At 47.3% G+C, this 23,495-nt stretch overlaps 1 protein-coding gene across 3 annotated transcripts in view; it reads right to left on the reverse strand.

Annotated features, from left to right (window-relative positions):
• The window catches only part of EEFSEC (eukaryotic elongation factor, selenocysteine-tRNA specific), a 252,343-nt gene extending 229,821 nt beyond the window's left edge, over window positions 1–22,522 (reverse strand). For all 3 annotated transcript variants that reach the window (XR_007150177.1, XM_047848987.1, XM_047848988.1), the window contains exon 1: window positions 22,182–22,522. Coding sequence is in view for 2 of the 3 variants with exons in the window: in XM_047848987.1 (XP_047704943.1) it covers window positions 22,182–22,503 (322 nt within the window). In the remaining variant the exon portion in view is untranslated. The remainder of the gene's footprint in view (window positions 1–22,181) is intronic.
• Window positions 22,523–23,495: the final 973 nt, after the last annotated feature.

Genomic DNA, 23,495 nt, shown 5'->3' on the forward strand with positions numbered 1-23,495 from the left:
ATTTTGCAATGTCAACAAGTACAGGAGTTTAACAGGAAAAAACAAAGTGCCATTTTGTCCTTGTAGTTTATGTCCTTGGAGTCATGTTCAAAAGTTTCATTTAGAAATTTCACTTCTGAACTAAATTTGAGTCTGCCTACAATAGCAGCAAAATCTGCTTATGGCTTTGCAAACATTCACGTGAGAATTTGTCTGGATGCTACTGCCTTCTTACAAAGAACTCATCTTCAGGAGCTGACTTTTCTAGTGCTTCTCCTCGGCCCCCAAAATACAAGTTACCTATCAAAATTACTTCCATTTTCGCTTTACGTGCTGAAAAATTTTGTGGGAAAATATGGTATTTAAATGTTTCACTTACAGGAAAATAAGACGGTTTTCATATTTCAAATCTGCCCAAAAGAGGCATTCCTTTAAGACAACCGAAAAGAGCTAGTTCCAAAATAATAAAACCTTCATTGAACATGATGCATTTTTACTGTATAACTAACTTGTGCCTCTGAACTCCGTTTTATTTGTTGTGCATACATTTTATTATGGTACACCGTTTTCCCATGAGTTCTACACATGTACCAATGCGCAGATAAGCTAATCCAATAGTCTGAAATTCCCCTTGAAGTCCAGTGTGTTTGTGTCAATAAGCATGTTTTTGAGAACCAGATGGCCTATCCATTTACACAAAGAACATCTACCCGTTTTTTACGGCTGTGATTTCTCCAAAGTCTAAATGTGCCACAGGTCATCTCCTGTCTGCTACTCTTCATTCACCTCTTTGCAAGTCAATTTTCCTATTTATAAAGACAAACTGGAGCCTGCTCCTCTAAGACAAATTTGACAAACACGAGTGTGTCCATACTGTTAAAAATTCACAGCCAATTTCCCACTGAGTTTAAGCAATCTGTGCTACAGAAAAGCCCAAAATGAAAGAAATTGGGAGGTTCTTTAAAGTTTGATGGAGTAAGATGTGGCTTGATAGGGAGTTCCTTACCACCCCAAACGGAGTGTTTGCTGGCTTAGCTACAGATGGGAAACTTCCAGAAATTTCAGAGTCCTGCAAATCTGGGGGAAACTGAAAGTCAGCAAGACCTTTTTAAATTCCCTGCAGAGGTCTATTTGATGTTTTATGTTAGTTTAAAAACTAAAAAAAAAAGTGTCATTTATATTTGATGTATTTGGAAATGTGCATGCCCAAAAGATAAACAGTAAATTCGGAAGGAAAAATGGCTTCCTCAATTCAAAGGAGAGCACCCCAACAAGTCTTTAGAAAAACTAAAGTTTTCTCAGTTTGTCCCCAGGCTTACACAAAGGTCTAGCTCAGTTCCTAAAAATACTAAGCTATTAAGGGGTGTTTTTCTTTGGTCCTGGTTTTAAAGTAGAGTTAACAAAAAAGAGCCTTCCAAAATTTACACATATTCACATATAAACCTCTCCACAACACTGAATCAATGCTCTAACATGTTCATTTATACTACAGAAAAAACTACAGCATTTCAGGGAAGCCCACATTTATAGTTGGCAACGTAGAGTCACAAGAGACCAGGAGCCTTTATTATCAGTAGGAAAAGTAACGGTGATAACAATAACCATGTTTATTAAAAGCTTATCGGGTACCAGATATATTTCTCCTAATCCTTAAAATGGTTCTTTCCTCCTCTGCAGACCAGGAAGTCAAGGCCCAGAGAAGTGAAGCAATCTGCCCAAGATGATACAGCTAACAAATGCTGAAGCCGGCATTCAAATATTTAGTTTCTCTAAACCTCAAGCTTTAAAAATTGTATCATGTTTGCACTCATGCTGTTTTGTGCTGCTTTGTGGGTTTTTTTTTCCTTCAGTACTGACACATAAATTGCCTCAGGCAAAGCTAAATCACATATTTTGGGGCACATCTGTATTCAGCAGTGATTGGCACCTATCCGCTTCCGAACACAAAACAAGCCAAGGCTTCCTGCAGACTGGTCTCTCCTGGTAGACAAAACACGCTGCTTTCTAACAAACCATTCACGTTTCTCTTCTGGTTTCTGTCCCGTCTTTCCCCATGGAGGGACTTCCTCCTCTTAGCTCCAACTGCACTCACAATGTTAATAGACACATCAATGTAAGTAAGTACTGATACTCTGATTACTTCAAGTTTGTTAATTTAGTTTCTCCCCAACTACATTATCGCCAAGTTAAAAACAAGGCAAAAATCATATACTATCTACAGTATCAGACGCCACCCACCTAGCCTGCCTTCCCAAGCAAAAATAAGTGAGAATTCTGACGTGAGACTTCTGACAATGTTTTATTTTTAAAGATCAAAAGATCAAATCATATTTGGTTATGATCACCATCGCTAACACCATTTGTTGAGTATTTTATAGGTTACAGGCATGAAGGTAAGCACTATATATAGATGATCTCACCAGATTCTCACAAAAAACCTGCAAGGTGATTCTCCCCATTTTGAAGATGACAAAACTGAGATTCAGAGCAATGCATCATCACAATCTAACCTCAGAGCTGGGGCTTAAACCTAGGCCAGCATGCTCTTTCCATGACTCCTTATAAATAAGCATAACTACAAGTGTCAAAAGCCTCTGTTAAGGGAAAGAGGACCACAGTGCAAATCTAGGCCCCTTAGGGTGAGCACATCATGGATGCCAGAGGAGTACCCGTGTGCCTCACTGGGACCCCCCACTGAACCTGTGTTCTCCCAAGTTGTGAAGAGAAGCCAGCCAGCTCCTCCTGGCACTAAGTTCCCCCAAAGCAGCAACCGTGTCTTCTTGAGCTTTCCAAAGCCCGCACTGTGCCGGGCGGGCAGAGCCCACGTTACTGGTACTCATGAAATGGTAAGCAGCTGTTGAATTTTATCAGCCCTCCCAAAGAACTTCCCCCAGCATCTGCCAGCCTCTACCTGGCCTGACACCAGGCCAGCTTCACCCGGAGGCCCGTGCCCATCTTCCTTCAAACCTTGCTCATCATGTCACCCCATCACCTACGGCCCTGGCTGCATAACAGTGGGACCGTGAGAGCTCCTGTTTGCTCCTCTTTACAGCACTCCTCACGAACCCCAAAACTAGCCATGGGGCTGGCACCTGGCACCTTCCTTTGAAAGCAACAGGAAACATTGAAGAATTTGAGACCAAAGACCACAGAAGAGGAAATAATTTCTGGCATCAGAGCATCTCCACAGCATGAGATTTAATCCCAGGCTCAGAACCTCAGAACGACTTGAAGAAAAGGGGGGTTTTGTTGCAGTACAAGTAGGGAAAGGAGGGGGAGGAGGGGAACAGAGAGGGGAGAAGAGAGAGGGGGAGGAGGAGGGGGGAGGAGAAGGAGGAGAAGGGGGAGGGGGAGGAGGAGAAGGGAGGGGAAAGGGGCAGAAGGGGGGAGGAGGAGGTGGAGGGGGAAGAGGGAGAAGAGAGGAGGAGGAGGGGGAGGGGGAAGAGGGAGAAGGGAGGAGGGGGGAATGGGGGAGAAGGAGGAAGGAGGGGAAGAAGAAAAAGAAAGAAAAAGAAAGAATGCCGATGATGACATTAGACAGGAGAGAGGCCAGCTTTGTCCTGCATCCTGTTCAATAGCCAAGTAAAACAATGAATCTATTTTTTCCCTCCTCTTCTTTGCCTTAAAAAATTCAAGAATTTCATTTCCTTCTTTGAAACATAGCTCTTGCATAATTCCAGCGCTCTTTCCTGCTGTCTGCAGTGCTGAGGGAAGAGGGCGTTTGACTCTCCCCAGCGACCTCAGAAGTGGAGGCATTCCCGGGCCAAACCTTGCAGCGCGAGCCTGCAGGCCACAGTGGCCCTGGACGCGGCTTCCACTCACTGCGCCTTTACCATGCACCCAGAAGGAGGCCGACTGCATCACAGTCCCTACTGCTAAGCCTAACTGCAAACCCCAGAGGCAGGCATCAGTCCTTTTTCATACGGGCAAAGAAACGGGTTCAGAAAAGCACAGTGTCCACATTCACGCACCAAGCTAGTGGAACAGCCAAAATTTCAGTTTAAATCTTGTCTTTCTGACTCTGGTGCGCAGGTCTATGGCACTGCAGCCTCTAAACTCTCTGGGAAGTTCTAGGAGGCAAAGTCTGAAGCCTCCTCTGGATTTCCCAAAGGCAGCTATTAACTAGGCATGACAAGCAAAGTATCGGAGTTTCCAGTGTTTGCAAGCTTCAAAATGTTTACTGGCTCCAAAATACAAAAAGAAAACGGCAAAAACTGGAATTACTCAAAGTTGAATTAAATGTCTGTTAAGATAGAAGAGGATGCCACCAGTACACTTAGGATTCAACGCCGACAGAAGCATGTATAAACTGTATTTTCTGTGGGATGTCAGCACATTTTATTTCTGTCCGGCTGCTTTCTGGGGAGGGGAGTAGCAGGGAGGGGATGGCTCAGGCCACAAAGGTCTTAGAGCAGCCCTTGGTTTCTCCGGCCCTTCTTACCAAAGAGCACTCCCACCAGACACGTGGGCAGACCCCGAGGAAACAGAGAGGGGCTGGCCTCTGTGAGTAGAGTCTGGGGCAAGCATTTCCTATGGGCAAGAGCTTTCCCAGCCTCTTTGGAGTTCCCATCCCCAAAAGACCGCTGGGCAAATGGGTCCACGCAGTCCCCCATCCATCTGAGAGACGGCCGGCGAGGCTGGAGGCAGCCAGACAGTGCCAGGCTGGGGCCCCTGGGCCCCTCTGCCATCATCCACATGTGGGCACAAATGACCCCTGGCGCTATCTTCATCTGGGGACACCCTTTTCAGCAGCACTTCCTCTATTTCCAACTCTTCCACAGTATTGGTAAATATTGATAATTACCTCCAAATGCAAACGCGACGCAGTTTGTGTTTTGAAATGCGGATCATAATTCAAATTGGAAGCTGACACTAATCATTTGATGCTCACTTGAAAAGACCAGATAGGCTGTGCAGGAACATTTCAGTAGGGGGAATGATAAGGAGAAGGGAAATAAAAATTATTGGTATTTACTCAGCCTGCAATGCTTGTGGAAGGAAACTCTTTTAAAAGGGAGTACTTCAGAATGGTTATTCAATCTGAATTTTACAGATAGCACTGGAAATATTTTCTCACAGAATGCACTCTATCTCTACCATCATATCTCGCCGGTGTGCCGTTCACGTCTTTCATTGCAGGAATTCTCACTCAATTTTGCTCCATTATGAGCTGACGGTGACCCAGAGTATACAAGGCATTCAAGAATCTGACTGGAAATTACTACCAAGGAACATCTGTCCTATTCCCCGCTTGCCAACCCTGCCTTAGGGAGCGAAGATGGAAAACAACCCAGAATCCACACGCAGAAACAACTTTTCATTCCCCTTACAAACTAGGTTGCTTTGGAAATTGAGGGCTCCGGCATTTTTCAGAAATTATGTTCCGGAAAAACATGGCGTGAGCCTCTTTTGAAAGCCTGCAGCTCAAAAACCTTCCTTTCCTACCCAGACCCTTCTAATAAAAGCCAGGACAGGAGCTTCACGGGGAAGCAAACGAGAAGGCCACCCATGGTTCTCCTCGGCACTGTCAGATTCAAATTCTGTACTAAATGCTACTGATCAATTAAAGACTGTGAGGATGTCATACACACTAATATATTCCACAGTGTATGCGGCATCTATCTTATGGACACACTCACTTTGGAAGATTTATGTTGCGATTAGAAAAGATTAGAAGAAGACATCTGATTTCATATAGGGCTAAGCCTGGGAACCCAGCTTTTCTCGATGGCTATCAGGGGATCGGGGCGGTAGCATGGCACACCACCCCCCCCACCTAGATTTCATTTTGTCTTGTTGCAAATGCTCAGAGGGGCCGAGCAACAGACACGCTCAGTGAATCGAATAAAAGGATAACCATCCATGCCTGTGTTTCTAGCCTCGTGTCCAACAACCACCTCCAATGCCCACGGGCTTATAATCGGTCAGGGTCGCAGGGATCAACATCACAGTAACCGCTCCCTACTATGTGCCACAAGTTTTGCAGACATTTTCTTTGATACAACCACGCCGCGCAAGATAATCACCTGCATGCCAGGTGTGCAAACAGGCTCAGAGAGGTGAAGGGGCACTGCCACTAGAACACGTGGCTCCTTCCACCTCACCATCCCGCCCTCCGTCACTTCAGGCATTTCCTTGGGGCGCTGGCCCTGGCTGCCGCTGTCGCTGTGCATCAAGCCCCGTTGAGTGTTAACCTGCTGGAGGTACCCAGTACCCGCAGTTCCAGGTTGGGGGGCGGCAGGGACAAAATAGGTGCGAGGACCCAATTCTGGCACAGGCTGCTAACTCGTGGGACAGGGGCTGCACACTTCTGTGGATCTCTCTGGCCTGAAAGCCTCCACAGAAGAGCACGCGAGAGTTGAAAACAGGCCAATCCTTATACAAAAGCAGACATGGCCTATTTAAGATAGTAGATTGTGCCCCCGGGAGGCAGAGAGATCACCTTGTTTTCTCTCCTGGAAATTCCTCGCTCGGTTAATACCATGAACTTGCAAAGAAAGGTTGATAACTGGAGCCCACATCTTCGAATGTTTTAAAAGTTAAGTCAGATAATCTTTACACTGATGTGAAAGGGGGAGAATATACATTTGACCTCTTGCTTCAGACAAAAATCTTTCCATATGGTTTTTAATGAGAAAGCATTTGTTTTGCCTTCGCAACACTTTTTAACCTCTGCCATCGTAGGTACGAGGCTGCAAACCGTACTTTCGTTTGATTAAAAAAAAATAAAAAATAAACGTTGAAAGAAACAATATTTTTCTTTTTAGGGAAAGAAAAGATAGCAAGCAGCTATTTTCTGGAAGGGTCAGGCGCTTAAAGGCATATATGGGAAGCCATCGTGGCTGTGGCTCACAGTTTATTTTGTCTTGAAAAAGTCCGAGGTCATTCTAACTATGCTGACCTGTTAACCTACACACTGATCATCTCCATCCGGGACCGTAAGCAAACACTGCCCTCTTGTGCACTGAACAGTCCCGAAGTCGGCATGGAGATGGGTTCTACCCACCGCCCCGGGGACAGCTTGCAATTGTACCACTGCCTCGTTGGGGCCTGGAGACGTGTCAGGAAAAGGATGACACACATCTGTTACCAGGGCGCTTGCTAAAATGTCCCCAGATTGCCTTCTGAGACAGATTTCGAGATAAGAGGAAGAGAGGAAGATTCAGCTGAAGAAATCAAACCAAAAATAACTAGAAAATATTCATTCCTCGAAAAGAAACTTCACTGGTTACCATGGCAAGTTTTCTCATTATGTACCTTAAAAACTTAGAAATGGCTAATGACTCTACAATAACAAGTATACAGTACTTCTTTTTTATCTGGGAAATATTTGTCAGGCAAAGAAATTCCATTTGATTCTAGAGGGGGAAAACAGGGGGGCATGGGAAACCCAGGTTGCTCTTTCTCAAAGGAATCCCCCAAAGTTCAGTGACATGGTCCGCTTCTCCTTTCTGAAAAACCCCAACCTGTTATAATTACCTGCAAACATTCCCCCAGCCTGAGACCATGGCTGTCCCCAGAAGACCAAATTGGCATCTCAAGACAGCTTTAAAGAACATAAACTACTATTCTCTTATTAAAGAACTTGACAAAAATCAAAGGCAGAAAAATACCCACTCAAGTCTGAGGGCAGGCTAGGCCTGCTTGGCAGGAGCCCCAGGGTAAGGTCCTGGGCTCTAAGTGGGTCTCCAGCTCCAGTTCTGAACCATAAACCATTGAAATGTTGTAGCCACGACTCTACCCTTCCGGGCACAATCCAGGATGGGCCAGATCTCCTGCTGAACTCACTTTCGGGGGAGAAAAGGAAGACAAAGTTTGCCCCCAGTGCAGTACCTTCCACCCAATGGGCACCCCAGAAGGAAAGGGGATGGAGAAAATATGTAGGGGAGTGTGTTTCAGGGGCTGTGGCCAGGACCCAGAAGGTGGGCTGGGTGCCAGCGACTTCAGCTACTTCACTTACCATCTTTGATATCCAGTGCTTGGTTTTAGTGCTTTCGGAATGTATCCGTAAACTTCACCTGGCTTGTAAATCACGATCAGTCAATGTTAAATGGCCAAACACGAGCACAGAATGGTGAAAACTGTCTAGTTCACTTTGTGCCAGGATTACCAGCCAACCCCTGTTTCCACTTCAGCCCCTCCCTCTATCATGGGAAGAAAATAAGGGGTACAGTACCAGAAACAGACAGGACTAAGGGTGGGTAAAGGCCAACAGGATGCAGGATGGCCACCCTGAGACCATTCACCTCCAGAAGGCTGGCAGTGTCCCTCCCCCCTGCTCTCTATCCTCCTATCAGAATGATAAGACATACGGATGCTTTATCTTCCAGCCAAACCAAGACTGACGTGCACCTCAAGTATACATATCCAGTAGGGCACCCCACACCAGGTCCCTTTTGTGGAAAACAGCTCTGACACAGTCAGCTAGAGTGACCCTCTCTCTTGTACCACAGCCCCTATCTTTCTCCTACCTCAAAACCCTCCCATGTGCTACTCCCTCCCAGCACTCCAGCAGCCGGGACTCATGCTCAACCTTCCAATTTTAGCTCAACCTTTTCCTCAGAAAGGCCTTCCCTGGCCTCCAAATAAAGGAGATTCCCCATGTCCACTCGTGCGTCTCTGGGCATCCTCTAGCGTCCTTCACAGCACTATCACAATTTCCAGTTCTGTGCATTTCTGTGTACTTCCATAACGTCTGCCTCCCGCTACCAGGTGGCGAGCTCCCTGAAACCACAGCCACTTCTGCCTTGCTCACCAATGGAAACCCACTTCCTAATTGTATATTACTCTGAATTTGCTGAATGAATTAACTGATGTCATGACACACCTTTCCTTCTACAATGTCTGATCTTAAGAAGTACAGTCCCCTAGGACACTAGAATCCTGGGAAAAGGAATGAAAGAGAGCTGAGGAACCAAGCCAGGTGCTCGGACAGCCCCCAACCTGTTGCAAAGAGTAGGTGACAGAACAAACAAGAGCTGCCTGGACAGAGACTGGAAAAGTCAGGTCTCCAATGCTGCAACACCCAAGGTACCAGCCCCTGAAGCCCACAGGGGCCTAGGACTGTGAGGTCACACATTTTCAGGTGTCCTTTGGGCTTTCCTTCAAGAGAACACAAGAACTCAACGGTGAAACTGGCTAGCTGATGGGGGTGACAGAGTCTTGGGGCAGGGGTGGGGACATGACGGCAGGAGGAGTACCAATTCCCTACCCTCTTGCCTCAGGGAGCCCCCTTCTTTTTCCCCGGCAAGTTTCATATCATGCAAGCAGTTTGTAATGGTATGTGAGCCCCAAGTTTACAACTGTCTTCCCAAGTTCATAAGAACCTGGTGCTCCAGGGAGTTTACATTCAGGAGGAACTCCAGGCCCAAAGCTTGACCAGCACAGACAGGAACCTCTTTCTGTCATGTTGTCAACCAGACCTGGGTAAAGCCAGGGTCATCCGCTGGACAGCTAACACGCCCGATCTACCTCTGGGGGGCCTCCTCTCCCTTCACCTTCGAAGCCTACTTGCAGAACAATCACTGGCACTGGCCACAGGCTTGCATTATGCTCATTTCCCCATCCCCAAGCTCTGGGGCAAGTTTAAAAGTCCTCGTCCTGTCTCAGAATCAGGTCTGAATTAATACCCTTCCTCAAAAGAACTCCAGTAGCAAAGTGAAAACAGACGCACTAGACAATGCCCTTTGAAAGCCCCAGCAGGGGCGACCGGTGACAATGCAGCCCCTGGCTCTGAAAGAAACCTTAAGGTTAAAGGTTCACAGAGGCAGAAGAATTACCAAAGTACAAGTTTGTTCAAATTTCCTCCGGCAGATTTAAACAACCAGGGTCAAGCTGAAGACTGCTGGCAAAAACCTATGAGACAACTCAGCCCCTTTGAACTGCGTGGAGAAAGGAAAATATACGGTCTGGGAGGGATCTATGTTATAGCTTTTAAAAATGATCTTGAAAAGGTCACCCCTGTTAACTCAAAATCAGCCCGTTGAAGGATGTTTGAAAACTGCTTCTCTAAAACAACAGGGCTGCCGGGCCCTCACCGTGTGCGGTGAGCAGCACTGAGGTCGCCGTGTTCCCGGCATTAGTGTGCTGACCCTCTGTGGGCCATGAAATTAACCATCAGCACGGCAGAAATCTGCTCTGAGTTAAACTACTTTGCTACGCAAAGTGGCCTGAAAATGAAATATGAGGACTGAACTTCCACTGAAAGATGAACTTGTCTAACCTCAAGGCAGGCTTCCTCAATATGAACTCTGTGTGGCCATTGGTTTCAATCGCCACAGGAGGGTAGGTAATTGCCACAGGCAGTGGGAAATGACCCCTCCATCCATCCATCCATCCATCCATCCATTCGTTCATTCACTCATGTCTGCAGGCACCAAACATTTACTCAGGGCCAGGCCCTGTCCTGGGCCCCTGGAGACAGAGCTGAATGATAACAGGCTCCTGCCCTCAAAGGGATCAAGTCCAGTGGGAAACATAACCCAGTATATAGAAAACGACAACAGATGAAGAGAAAATGATATCCTGGGGTAGAGAGGATGTCACAGGCCCTCAAATGAGGGTCACCTAATTTAGGCTGGGGAAAGCCAACAGTGAGGCTTCCCAGAAAAGTGAACGCAGCCAGATGACACAGCATCGAGAGAGCATGGTGTCTGTCCAGAGACCTGCAAGTAGTTCGTTAATCCTGGATCCTGAGAGAGACAGAGAGACACAAAGCCATCCGGAAGGACTGATGTCAGCCATGCTGAGGAGTTTGGCCTTTACACCAATGGAGAGCAACTCAAGACTTTCAAAACAGGGAGGTAAAATAACTCTATTAGCAATTTAGAAAGAGTTCTTGGCTACAGAGGGGAGGACAATTTCAAGAGGGGGTGCTGGAAGCAGAGAGACCGTGAAGGAACGTTGTCCTCATCCAGTCGGGGACTAACGGAGGCCTGTCTTAAGGGAGCAGCTGCGGTGACGGGGAAGCCTGAAGGACACGCAGGAGGGACAAGACTTGGTCACCGATTTATATGAAAGAGGACATACTGAGGATCATTTCAAAGGTCACGCCACAGGAGAATGGAGGTATCATTCCCTGGGAAGGTGAGGAAACGGAGAGGGTGGTCTTGAAGATGTGGAGTCTGAGGGCCTGTGATGTTCACTGCCAAGGAAACTAGCCCAATAAGCGGCTGGAGACACAGGTCCAGACCTTCATATTGAAATGTAATTAAAATTAAGTAAAATGAAAATTCCAGTTCCTTAGCTGCACTAGCCACAGAGCAAGTACTCATTAGCCACACATGGCTCACAGCTACCATACTGAACGGTGCCACCAGAGAACATTCCCATCATTACATCCCATCTGTAGGAAAGTGCCGATCAAGGCCCTGCAGACTTTTCTGAAAAACTGTCACTCGCAGTCAAAGTGTCTGTCAGCCCTCTCTTGGCCACGCTGAGTGCTGCTGGGAACAATGTCTGTGCTGGCAAACACCAGCTTCCCTTCTCAGTCCTTCCATCTGTGCAAATCCTCAAGAGATGGAAGTCTTCTTATGTGGTCTTTTTTTCTCTAGAGCAGAAGTTCTGAGGACTCTCTCTGAACGTGCCCTGGATCATCGTTTCAGAGAACAGTGAACACCAAGTCTGCAAGCGCATGCGAGGGCCTTTGGTGCTTATGGCACGCGGCCCTGAAAGCCACCCAGAAATGACCACAAGCAGAGCTAATTTTTTCAAGTGCCATGCCGCAATGTAACGGGGAAGACAGAGCTCTAGTCCCGGTGTCAGATGACCAAGGACATGCCACTGACCCTCCCTGAGCTTTAAGCAGCCCAAATAAATCTATGATAAAGAATGAAGCCATAAGGCCAGACAGGGCGGGTTCCTGAGGCCAAGCAGGTCAATGCTAGCAATTCCAAGCACTAATTTTACAAGAAAAAAAGTCAGGTTTATCTTTAGGTAGCACCTGTGTATGCCACCAAATAAATATCCTCAGGAAGTAGGTTAGAGACAAAGGAAATTATTTTAGTCTTCCTGAAGGCCCCAAGACAAGAGAGGCATCATCACAACATAAGAGATACGGAAAGAGGGAAAGTCAACTTCTCTCTCAACAGCAAAACTTGTTTCTTCTCCTGCCAAGAGAGGATCACCACATTAACGAAGTCCTCCCCACTCTCTCCCCACCCAACGAAGGCCACTTCAAAGCAGCAGGAGCCTAATCACACAGCACAAGAAAATAAAAGACCCAATTAACAAAAAACAAAACTCAAATAATCCGGGGGAGAACGGAAGCTGAAATCTCTGTTTTTGACAAATTGACTTGTATATAAACTGCTCCTCAGGAGCCACAGTTCCTACCAAAGTAGGCGTGGGCGAAGGCCTGAGAGCAGCACAAGCAAACTGGGGTCTCTGAAATCAGACTGGGTTCGACCCCTGCCGAGCCAGAGACTGGTCTCTGGAGTCTTGTTTTTATGGGCTGTACAACATAGAGGGAAAGGATCACCTCTGGCTGGCAGGGTGGAGAGAGAAAATCAAGGGTCTAGAACAGTGGCCAGCAAACAATAGATGTTCCCAAAACGTCCATTCCCCATCTTTCCTTCTGAGAGGCAGACCTTCCTCAGCTCTGCTCTGCACTCCCCCGTCGGCAACGCCAGAGCCACAACTTTCCTCCTGATGGTGTCCATCCTGCCTGTGGTCGCTCTCCCTCTCCCTGCCAGATCTGGAAGCCCAGACCACTTCCCACAGGCCCTCTTCTCAGACTCTTTAAAAGCCAGCAGAGGGGCGCCTGGGTGGCTCAGTCGGTTGAGCGTCCGACTTCGCTCAGGTCACGATCTCACAGTCTGTGAGTTCGAGCCCCGCATCAGGCTCTGTGCTGACAGCTCAGAGCCTGGAGCCTGCTTCAGATTCTGTGTCTCCCTCTCTCTCTGGCCCTCCCCCCATTCATGCTCTGTCTCTCTCTGTCTCAAAAATAAATAAATGTTAAAAAAAAAATTTAATAAAATAAATAAATAAATAAATAAATAAATAAATAAAATAAAATAAAAGCCAGCAGGATCTCTCGGCTTAAAACCCACCCACCTGCCTCCAACAACAGACTCTCCAAGCTCCTGAGTTCTGGAGCCCAAGGGTCTCTGCAGCTCAGCCTCTCATCCTGCCTCTTCCCTGTGAGCTCTACACTCCAGCCCTCCCTTCTCCCCTGTGTGTCTGTCCACTCCAAGTCCTCGAGCAGAAAAGCCTCCCATCTTCCCCACTGGGAAAATCTCAGCCATCCTTCAAAGCTCTGACAAGACAGCCCCTCCTCCTAACTCGCCCATGACCCTCATGCCCGGCCTTACCTCCTCCCACTTCTCCTGCTGACTGACTGCCCTCTTCTTTGGCCAAGTTTGCTCTCACACCTCTGACTGATCAGGCTGTTCCCTGGGTCTGCTCTGCCCTTTCTTTTTCTCTGCCTGGAAACCTCCAGGTCAGCCTTCCAGGTCCAGCCCCGGGGTCCCCTCCTGGGGGATGCCCTTCTGGCCTGTCCCAAGCAGAGGCACTCACACCTTAAGCTCCTCTCTTATAAAGCCCTTCTGACTCTGCATCTTGTCTCAACTGGCTGTTGGCGCTTCCTGCTCTTCCCTGGCCCTCTGGACTGTGAGTTCCTTGAAGACAGGCACATCTGTATCTGCCCTCACATCCGACAGAGTGTACAACAGATGGCTGTAGAGTCTCTGAATAAATGGGTGAAAACACCAAGTAACAGTTCCATCTGATCCTCTCCCACCACATGGGTTGACAAGTCCTCAAAATGGGGGCTACAAGCCCCCAATGTCTATGGGGCCCAAGCAATCTGAAGAGCACACGCCCCTTCTACTCGGTTCCAGGACTGTGCCACCACGCTAGAGCGTGGAAATCTTCTTGTGTTTCTAAAGAAGCCAGGAATCTGGGTCATTAAATGAGGTCACCTGATTTTTTTTTTTTTAATTTTAAATATTAGATGGGCCACCAAAACACATCTGCAGGCCAGATCCCAGACAAGACCCTAACGTGAGAGGAGACCCTACCACGGGATGAACAGACAGGATGACCCATCTCTGGCCAGGCACTAAGGACAGAAATGGGCAGATCCAGGAACAGGTCCACAGGGACCCCAACAGGCCTTCCATACACAAGCAAATGGCACTTACTAGACACTTACCTTAGCCCAGATAATGTGTTGGGTACGTTTAATCCTCTCAACATATATTCATTTACTTAATTCAATTCAACTCAATTATTTACTTAAATGTTTTTGTTTTTGTTTTTTAATTTGAGAGAGAGAGAGCATGAGTAAGGGAAAGGGGGAGACAGACAATTTCAATCAGGCTCCACACTCAGCATGGAGCCCAACAGAGGGTTTGATCCCACAACCCTGGGATCATGACCTCAGCAGAAATCAAGAGTCAAACACTCAACTGATTGAGATAACCCACAGAATGGAAGAAAATATCTGCCAATCATCCATCCATCCATCTGTCCGTCCATCTGTCCATCATGTATCTGGTATCCAGAGTACACGAAGAAATCTTACAACTCAATAATAAAAACCAAATAACCCAATTAAAAGACGGGCAAGGCATCAGACAATTCTCCCAAGATCACTAGCCATCAGGGAAATACAAACGAAAGCCACCACGAGCTACCACTTCACACCCACCAAGATGGCTACAATCCAAAACACCGATAATAACAAGTATTGGTAAGGATGTACAGACACTGGACCCTTGAACGCGGCTGGTGGGCATGTGAAGTGACTTGGCTGCCGTGGAAGACTGTCTGCCAGTTCCTCGATAAGTAGAAATAGTTACTCTCTGACCCAGCAGTTCCATTGGCAGACATACACCTAAGGGGATAAACACACACGTCCACACAAAGACTCGTACACAAATGTTCATAGCAGGATTATCCTTAATTGCCAAAAAATGGCAACGACCCAAACGTCCTTCAGCTGATGAATGGATTAAAAAGCAGTCTATCCATACAGTGGAATACTATTCAGCCATAACAAGCAACAAAGTACAGCTGCAGAAGCAGCTGGGGAGTTACTGTTTAACCCATATAGACTTTCAGTTTTTTTAAGATGGAGAGTTCTAGAGACAGATGCCATTGAACTATAAACTTAAAAATGGTTAGATGATAAATTTTATGTAATGTTGACTTTACCACAATTAAAAATAAACTAAGAAAATATTCTTTAAAAAAGGAACGAAGTGTATATACTTCACGCTACAACATGGATGAGCCTTGAAAGCATCACACTGAGCAAAAGAAACCAGATACAAAAGGCCACGTATTAGAGGATTCCACTTTTATGAAATGTCCAGAAAAGGTAAATCTGTGGACATTAGGCAGACAGATCAATGGCTGCCTAGGCCTAGGGGAGGGGAAAATGGAGAGTGACTGGTAATGAGCATGGGTTTCTTTCTGTAGTAATGAAAATATTCTCAACTTCAATTGTGGCAACGTCTGTTCACGACTCTGTGTGAATATACTGAAGACCACCAAAGTATACACGTGAAATGGCACATTTTACAGTACATGAGATATGTAGCTCGATAAAAATGTTTACAAACATTACTTAGTATCTACTATGTGCTAGGCCCTGAACTGGCCCCGGAGCTACAGAGACAATTCAGACGCTGTCCCTGATCCTGCGAGGCCTTCAGACGCATGGGAACGATAGAGGGAAGCCAGCCATCACAGCAGAGCAAGAGACACACGAGGTGCCATCTGAGCCAGACCCTAGAAGGGCTCATTCCTGTTCCTTGCCCCACCCTGAGGCCATCTCAGGAATGCCAGGCTCCACCTCACCAGGACACAGGCCTCCAGATTACCCAGAGCTCCAGACCCTGTCACCTTGGGCACAGTCTCAAAGGGGACAGACTCGAGCTCCATGACAAGGGTGCCCCATCCCCAGCTTGTTCGAGGCTCCAGCCAACAAAAGAATGACCGAGCAGGGAATATGTCTCAGGGCTTCATTTATGGGTTGTTTCCCAGGACGCCTGCCCAAATCTTATTCCAACCTGGATGAAGTGATTTTGAAGAAAAACCCAGGAGACAAAGAAGATAGGAAACAAAGGAGAAGCTAAGCAAAAAGTTTAAAAGCAATTAATTTTAAATGATTACAGCTTTACCAAAAGCTGTGGCTACGATTTCCTTCTGACTTTGATTATAACCTTCCAGCAAAATATTTGCCTCCAGAAGGCAAAGTCTTTGCATTATTTTCTATTCCTAGCATGACTACAAAAATATTCTTTGATTTAACATTTGATATGTTTTGTTCTCAAGGGCAAGCCCCATGAGAAGAAAAATGTACCCCAACAGAATGAAATATGACTACCTGCTTCCATTTTTCTTTCCTGTTGGTTCCTGCTCAAATATTCTGCATTAATTTAAACTCAAGGCTGTGTCTCTGATGTTGTGTTACTCCCACACTGTCACCCAAACCAAAGCAAAGTCACCCGCTGTCCAGCACTAAGAGAAAGTGTGGCAAACAAAGCTCAACTTGAGAGTCTCTTAGAGACAGCTAAAGGCACTCCAACTTGGAAGGAGATCAGGAGGGGTCAGAGAGTGATAAGGTAGCAGGCAAAACAGAGCAACTTGTATTTGAATATAGGCACACCTGGCACTGAGGGCAGCCGACTTCCTGCTGGACAGAATGAGGTTTTAGGCACATGAGCACAAGAGACACCAGTACTGGCCTCAGTTTCACTCGATGGTAGAGGGCATCCCAGAATGGACACCGGAGAGGGGAATCTGCCGTTATGGTGCACACCTTTTAACAAAGAAGAGAAAATAAAACGCAGCCATCCCTGAGTGAGCACGAAGGTAAGGGAACTAAGGCCTGGCGGATTCTAGGAGCCAAAGGAGTTAAGATTAAAGAAGCATTTCCATTTATATTGACTCCTTTAAATAGGTCTCAATATTTCAGGACACACATATATGAATACCATAATACAACATAACGTATTTCTACACCAAATCATAAGACGAGAGGCAGAGAAAACCAAAATTGGGGTTTTTGTTTGGTTGGCTGGTTTTACATTAGAATAATGCCCAAATTCCTTGTGCAGCCAGGCCCCTTTGCTGTCTCCGCTTATAGAGCCAGCACACTGCTTTCTGGGCAGATGCCCAAATGGTAAGGTAAAAAATCTGGTCGAAAACACCCATTCATTCACACACCTTGGTTCACGGGTCCAAAGAGAGCATCTCAGACAGACTGTAGAAAGACTGCAGGACACATTCCTCGATAAAACAAGCCAGAGGGACAAGCACTCTCTCCACATCAGCACCAAGAGGCACGGAGTTGGAAAAACAGAGAAAGAAGGCAAAGTAGCAGTAAGTTTTACAAAGAATGTTTTCTCCCAGGCTGCGGAGACAAAGAGCCCCAGGGCTGCTGACTGTTTTCCCTCCAAAGAGAGTAACCAAGTCAGACTTACAAGGCTTTGGCAGCTCTCATCGGCTCCAGCCAGGCAGGGCCCAGAGAGGGTCCAAGCCCTGCAGGAAGCAGCGCTTAAACGGTGGGCAGAGGAGGCGAGGGATCAGGGCGACAAGTCGTGGCAGAAGAGCTGCTGTTCATTAACAACTGGAACAAAAGACCAGGAGACAATACACTGTTAATCCTAGCAGCCACCAGAGGACTATAAATTGCCAAGCCAAGATACCAGCATTTTTCAGCTCTCCTCTTTCCTGCCAGAGTTAGATTGAGGATGGGTCCAAGTCCCTCACCCCCCACCCAAGTCTTTAAAACATACATTACTGAATCTTTTTGAAGTTCTAACCCTGAAAGATTTATACCCTAAAATGGATTAGAGAAAAATACTGCCCTGAGACACTACTGCAGGGGGCTGCAGTGGATAGATACACTTTTTCATTCCCATTGAGAATGCCAGAGTAGGAGCTGTGTGGTCAGACCCACATGGGTTCAAACCCAGCTCTGACACTTATGAACTATGCTTCCTGACTTCTCTGAGCCTGATTTTTCATCTGTAAAATGGGAATATCACCTCTTACCTCACAAGACTGCTTTGAGTGTTAAAAGGAAAAAAAAAAACAAAAACCCATAGCATAAGGGCAGCACTAAATAAATGCGGAGTATTACTGTCACTATTAACCTCCCCAGTACCACAGGAGTTTTATCTATGGCCACATGGATCAAGGAGATAAAGCCCAATTTTCTCTAAGTTAAGAAAGGATTCTTTTGGATAGTGAAAGCACTTTGAGGGGGAGGGAGCAATGGAATTAAAGAGAACAGGCTTTAATATAAGATATATTAAACTTCAGAGATATCATCGTAGAACTCAGACAATCATTGTAATTTCCTCCTACTGGGGATAATGTATTCAGCAAAGAGTCTAAATCATTCACAGCAAGCCGGGAACTCCAACAGGAGCCCAATCTTCCAGCAATCCCAGGTTTAGGTGCAGTCCCTGCTGCCAGTAGGAGTTCTTGCCCGGCAATGTTGCATAGTTCCAAAGCTCAGGCCCGATCCTGTCACAACCCTGCTTTAAAAGCCTTCCAAGAACCTTAGGAGAAATCTACACTAAGGGCCTAATCTCAGCCCAATACTTACCACTCTATAGGATCTGGCCCACCAACCCTTCTACCTTTATCTTCGACATGTCTCCCTACACGCCATGCTGGTTTCCAGACACAACTAAACGGTAGCAGTTATCTCTGACTCTAAACAGACAAAAAGGCGGGTTTAAGTCACAGATCCTTGACCAGGCACTTCCTCCACTAGGAAGGCTCTTCGTTCCCTATCGCATCCTATACCCCACCCACAGCAAAGTGCTTTTGGCCTGTGTGCCAAAAGCTCTGACAGGTCACTCTGCACATTTGACAATGCCCCCTCCCCAGCTCTGCTGTTAGCTCCCAGAGGGAGGGAAAAGAATCAACATGGATAGTGTACCTACTACAGGCCAGGCTCCATGCTGATTGCCTTCTGTCCACTAACCCATGAAGAAAGTTCTTTGCTCACTGTTACCATCCCGCCCAGGAACTGGTACACAGCTTCATCCATTCAAACTAACCGAATTGCCTATCACACACCAGGCTCTGGCCCAAACGCTAAGAATATGTTGGGGAAGAAGACAGACATGATTCCTATTCTATTCTCATGGAGGACAGAGACAATCAACAAGTAAACACATAAGAAATACCAGATGGTAAAAAGGGCTGTAAGGAAATAAAACAGGGACATGAGAAAGTACATGGGGGAGAGAGCTGAGGATACTCTAGCTAGGTCAGTCAGAGGAGCCCTCTCTGAGGTGACACTCGAGCTAAGATATAAATGAGAAGCCAGATGTACCAAACAGAGGGAACAGCAGGTACAAAGACTGGCCCATTCAATCAGTAGAAATGAGGTCGGTGAGACTAAAGGTGGGGGGCAAGGGACGATGCTCAGAGGAAGACAGAGGCCCGACCGTGGGTTCTGTGGCCCACAAAGAAGAGGCTGGGTTTTACTCGAAGCACAAAGAGAAGCCACTGGGAAGTGTTGGAGCTGAGGGTTGACATGATCTGATGAGCCTCTGAAGACGGAGTTCACTGCCTACCATGTGGAAATGGAGGGCAAACAGGTGAGAAGTGCAGGCCCAGCATTGTAGGAGTCCAGCTGTCAGAAGCAGGGACTCAGCTGCTGGAGCCGTCTCATGAAGGCAGAGATGGCTGTGGATTTATGAGTTAGGATGATAAGCAACGGTATTAACCAGATCCAGGTTAGCAGCAGCAGAGTCAGGTAAACACCAGCCCAGGGCACTTTACTTCCCAAGCCTCGGTTTCTTTATCTGAAAAACAGGCACCCCTTAGGGTTGTTGCACACATGCAAGTTCTTAGCAACAAGCATGGGCCAGAGCAGGTACTCAAATGTGCGTGTCCTTCCCCTCATTTTCCCTCATTTCTCCGAAAAGGGTGGGAATCTGCTCTATTGAAGGAAGGATAGTGGCAGCCTCAGTCTCACCATTCCACTGCGTTCAGGTCACATTTTAACGCCTATAAGAAGATAAGGAAAGTCTCCTCACTCAGGAAGTAAGAAGAGCCACAATGTAGGTACAAGAAGAGAAAAAAAAAATCCCTCTTCTTTTCTTCTACAGTTTTACAACTGTAGGAGACCTGCTAACTGTAGACCAAACTAAGGACCTGCCAAATCCTTGGGGGTTATCATGTGGTTATATGGGATAAGGCTGGTGCATGAAACATTTTGTCCTACAAAGAGGCTCTTCATAAATGCATACGTTAGAAGGGGGCAGGGGTAGTGTGAAGTGACATGGGGAAGCAGGTGAAAGAGCTCCGGCTTTGGGATCAGGAGGACCTGGGCTGTGCTATTTACCAGCAGCCTTCCCACAGTCCCAATTTCTTCAGCTATTAAATGGAAACCGCCACACTCCTTGCAGGGTTCGCCTGGGAAGTGGCAAACACACGAGAAAAGCGAAGCCAAAATAAAGAACTGCATGTGCTAGTGTGTAGAACCTCCAAAATTAGGTTCCGTGGTCACACAGTAAAGGAGAAAGCCAGACCTCAAGCCTGGCTCTGACTCCAAAAGTATGTCCTTCGCTATGCACCTACACTAGTCACTAAAAAAAAAAAAAAAAAAAAAAAAAAGTGCCTTCTTGTTTTATTTTAACCTGTCTCTTCCATCTCCAACCTAGACTGGCTCAGAGTACATGTCTTAAAATGTGCTTGGACATGACTGACCAAACAGAATTCAGTTATAAGGAGGGGGGAAGAGAAAAGGGTAGTGATCTGATGACTGAGACATGAATTGAAGACTTTAGGCAGAGTGACCTTGGGCAGGTCCCTTCTCCGAGCCTTCATTTCTTCTACTGTAAAATGGAGTAATGACCTCAGACTGCCTACAGAATGGAACAACTGGTAGGGAACAGAGATGAAAGTACTTAACACACTCATCACTGCAGCTGGGACCCCATAGGCCCAGCGACCAATGAAGCCATCTGCCACCAAGCCAATGAAACTATCTTCCTAATGTATATTTCCATATGTGCTTGTAGGTGTAGAGAATATCATATCATTGGAAGGAAACAGAAGGCAATGGAAAACAAGATAACCAAGTACTCGGGTCAGCAGTGAAGAAAAAGACTTCTTTTAGCTATACACCCTTGTGTGCCATGTGCTTATACGAATTCTTCATTTTCATCTGAAAATCAGAACAAGTTTTAAAGCCCTGTCCATAGATTTAACTGTGGCAAAATGCGTCCAGAAAAATAATCCACAAAGGTATGATAGCAGCTTCCTCTGGAGAAATAGGAGAGGTCATTAGGGGACTTTTGCCTAATTTGTAATGGTGTATTTCACAAGCAGAATGTATTTATGTATTATCTGTATAATTAAAAATTAATTAAATGGTACATCTTCTAAGGGCATTTCGCAGTACCCATTATGACTGAAAATGCTCTCTGCCCTTTGCCCCAAACCAGTTCAGTTTCAGGAGCTAATTCTACAGATATGTTAGTACCCCCACCAGACTTGTTCTAGAAAATTCACCGAAGCATCATTAGTAAAAACTGGAAACGAGATAAACGTCCATCATTAAGAGTTAAGAAAACGTTGATACCAGCGCACAAAGGAATTTTATATGACCTTTAAAAACTATCTTTGTGTGTACTGACATGGAACTCTTCGCGTTGAGTAAAATAGTGTATATGGTGTTACCATTTTGTGAAGAAAAGGAAGAGAAAGGGGGTTTACATACACACGGGTATGCTTATCCTTTACGTGGTTTTTCTGAAATGATACAAGGAACGGGGAACAGCGGCTGACTCTGGAAATGGGAACCAGGAGACCAAAGAACTGAAGAGTGGAGACTTCTTTTTTTGACATTTTTGACATATACCCTTTTTGCAGTCTTTGTGTTTTCTTACTAGTTCGTGTATTACAAACTTATCTTCTAAAAAAAATTAATAAACCAAAAAAAACAAAACCAAAAACTTTAAGGAAGGCACCTTCCTGCGCGGTCGTTGTGGGTGGTTAGAGCTTCCAAGTCAGCCAGGCCACGAGTTCGAGTCCCAGGGCCTCCGCTCCCTTGCTGCGGAGCCTCGGGCGCGTCCCGTCCGCCTCTCGCGACCTGGGTGGCCCCGGCCGTGAGGTGAGGCCACCTCCCTTCCCCGGCAGCGGCTCGGGCGAGCTCGGACCACGGGGCCCGGCCGCTCCGCCCAGCGTCCCCGAGCCCGGCTCCCGCCCCGGCCCGCGCTCACCGCCAATGATGGTCCGGATGAGGGAGGCGTGCCCGGGGCAGTCGACCAGCGTGACCTGAAGCTGCGGCTCGCCGGGCTCGGGCTCGGGCTCGGCTCCAGGCGCCGCCGGGGGCGCGGGCAGCGCCGCCCGCAGGCGCGCGGGCAGAGGCACCGAGAAGCACGAGAAACCCAAGTCGAGCGTGATGCCGCGCTCGCGGCTCTGCGGCTGCTTGTCGAAGGCGGCGGTGGAGGCCGTGGTGCTCAGCGCCCGCGCCAGCGCCGTCTTGCCGCTGTCGATGTGGCCCAGCACGCCCACGTTCACGTTCACCCGCCGCCCTGCCATGCCGCCGCCGCCGCCGCCGCCCGCCTGGCCCGCCCCTCCCGCGGCCGCCGCTGCGGTCCGGCCGGTTAAGCCGCCCCCCCGCAACCCTCGCGCCGGGCACGCCCGTTCCGGCCCCGAAGCTTCCGCCCTCTCGGCGCCCGCGGGCGCTGCCTGGCACTGGAGGAGAGAGCCCCGGGGTCGAACTTGACCGGGGTCGCCGACCGTGAGGCTGTACTCTCACCTGGCTCCTGACCCCCGAAGCCTCGAGGAGTCCAAGATTGGGTGGATCCGTCCATCCATCCATTCATTCATTTTAACAAGCCCTTGTCAATTGCCCCCTGGGTACCAGGCACTGCTTATTCACGGTACTGGGATACGGCGCTCTCTCCACGTTACACTGTATTTGGGCGGGGGTGGGAGTCAGACACTACATAGGTGAGCCTGGAACCAGACCCTTTCAGAAAGTGAGAAGCCTTCCAGGGAAAATAAAAGCAGAGATTAAAAGGACTAGAGCACCAGGGGAAGGGAGGACAGCTAATTTACAATAAACCGTCAGGGAAGACCTCTCTCCAGTTGCTGACTGAGCTGAGGCTGGAATGTTGAGAAGGAGCCAGCCCTGGGAGAATCTGGGAAAGACTTAGAAGATGAAGGGCTGTCATCTTCTGACCCTGGAAGTCGATAGCCTGGCCTCAGGACAGGCTGTAGAGCTCCAGATTGTACGTAAAATGTTATGTGCATGTGCTTGTACTGGGGAGTACATAACTCTCAAGGGATGCTTGAAGTGTCTGGAACCACTAAAAAGATTGTCAACCACGGTCACCAACCAGGGTTCACAAGCAGGTGTCTTCACTGGCTAGGCACCTGACTCAAGGAGAGAGATTAGCAAGACTAAAACTCTTGGACTTAAAATGCCAGCAAGTGTGGAGACTGGAGACAGGAACAGCATGTGCCGCATAGAGGAAGCCACTGCTCACCTCCAGACAATTGGTACCAGGCAGGAATGCTAGCCCAGC

The sequence above is a fragment of the Prionailurus viverrinus genome, chromosome A2 (assembly GCF_022837055.1).
Source record: "Prionailurus viverrinus isolate Anna chromosome A2, UM_Priviv_1.0, whole genome shotgun sequence".
Taxonomy (NCBI): domain Eukaryota; kingdom Metazoa; phylum Chordata; class Mammalia; order Carnivora; family Felidae; genus Prionailurus; species Prionailurus viverrinus.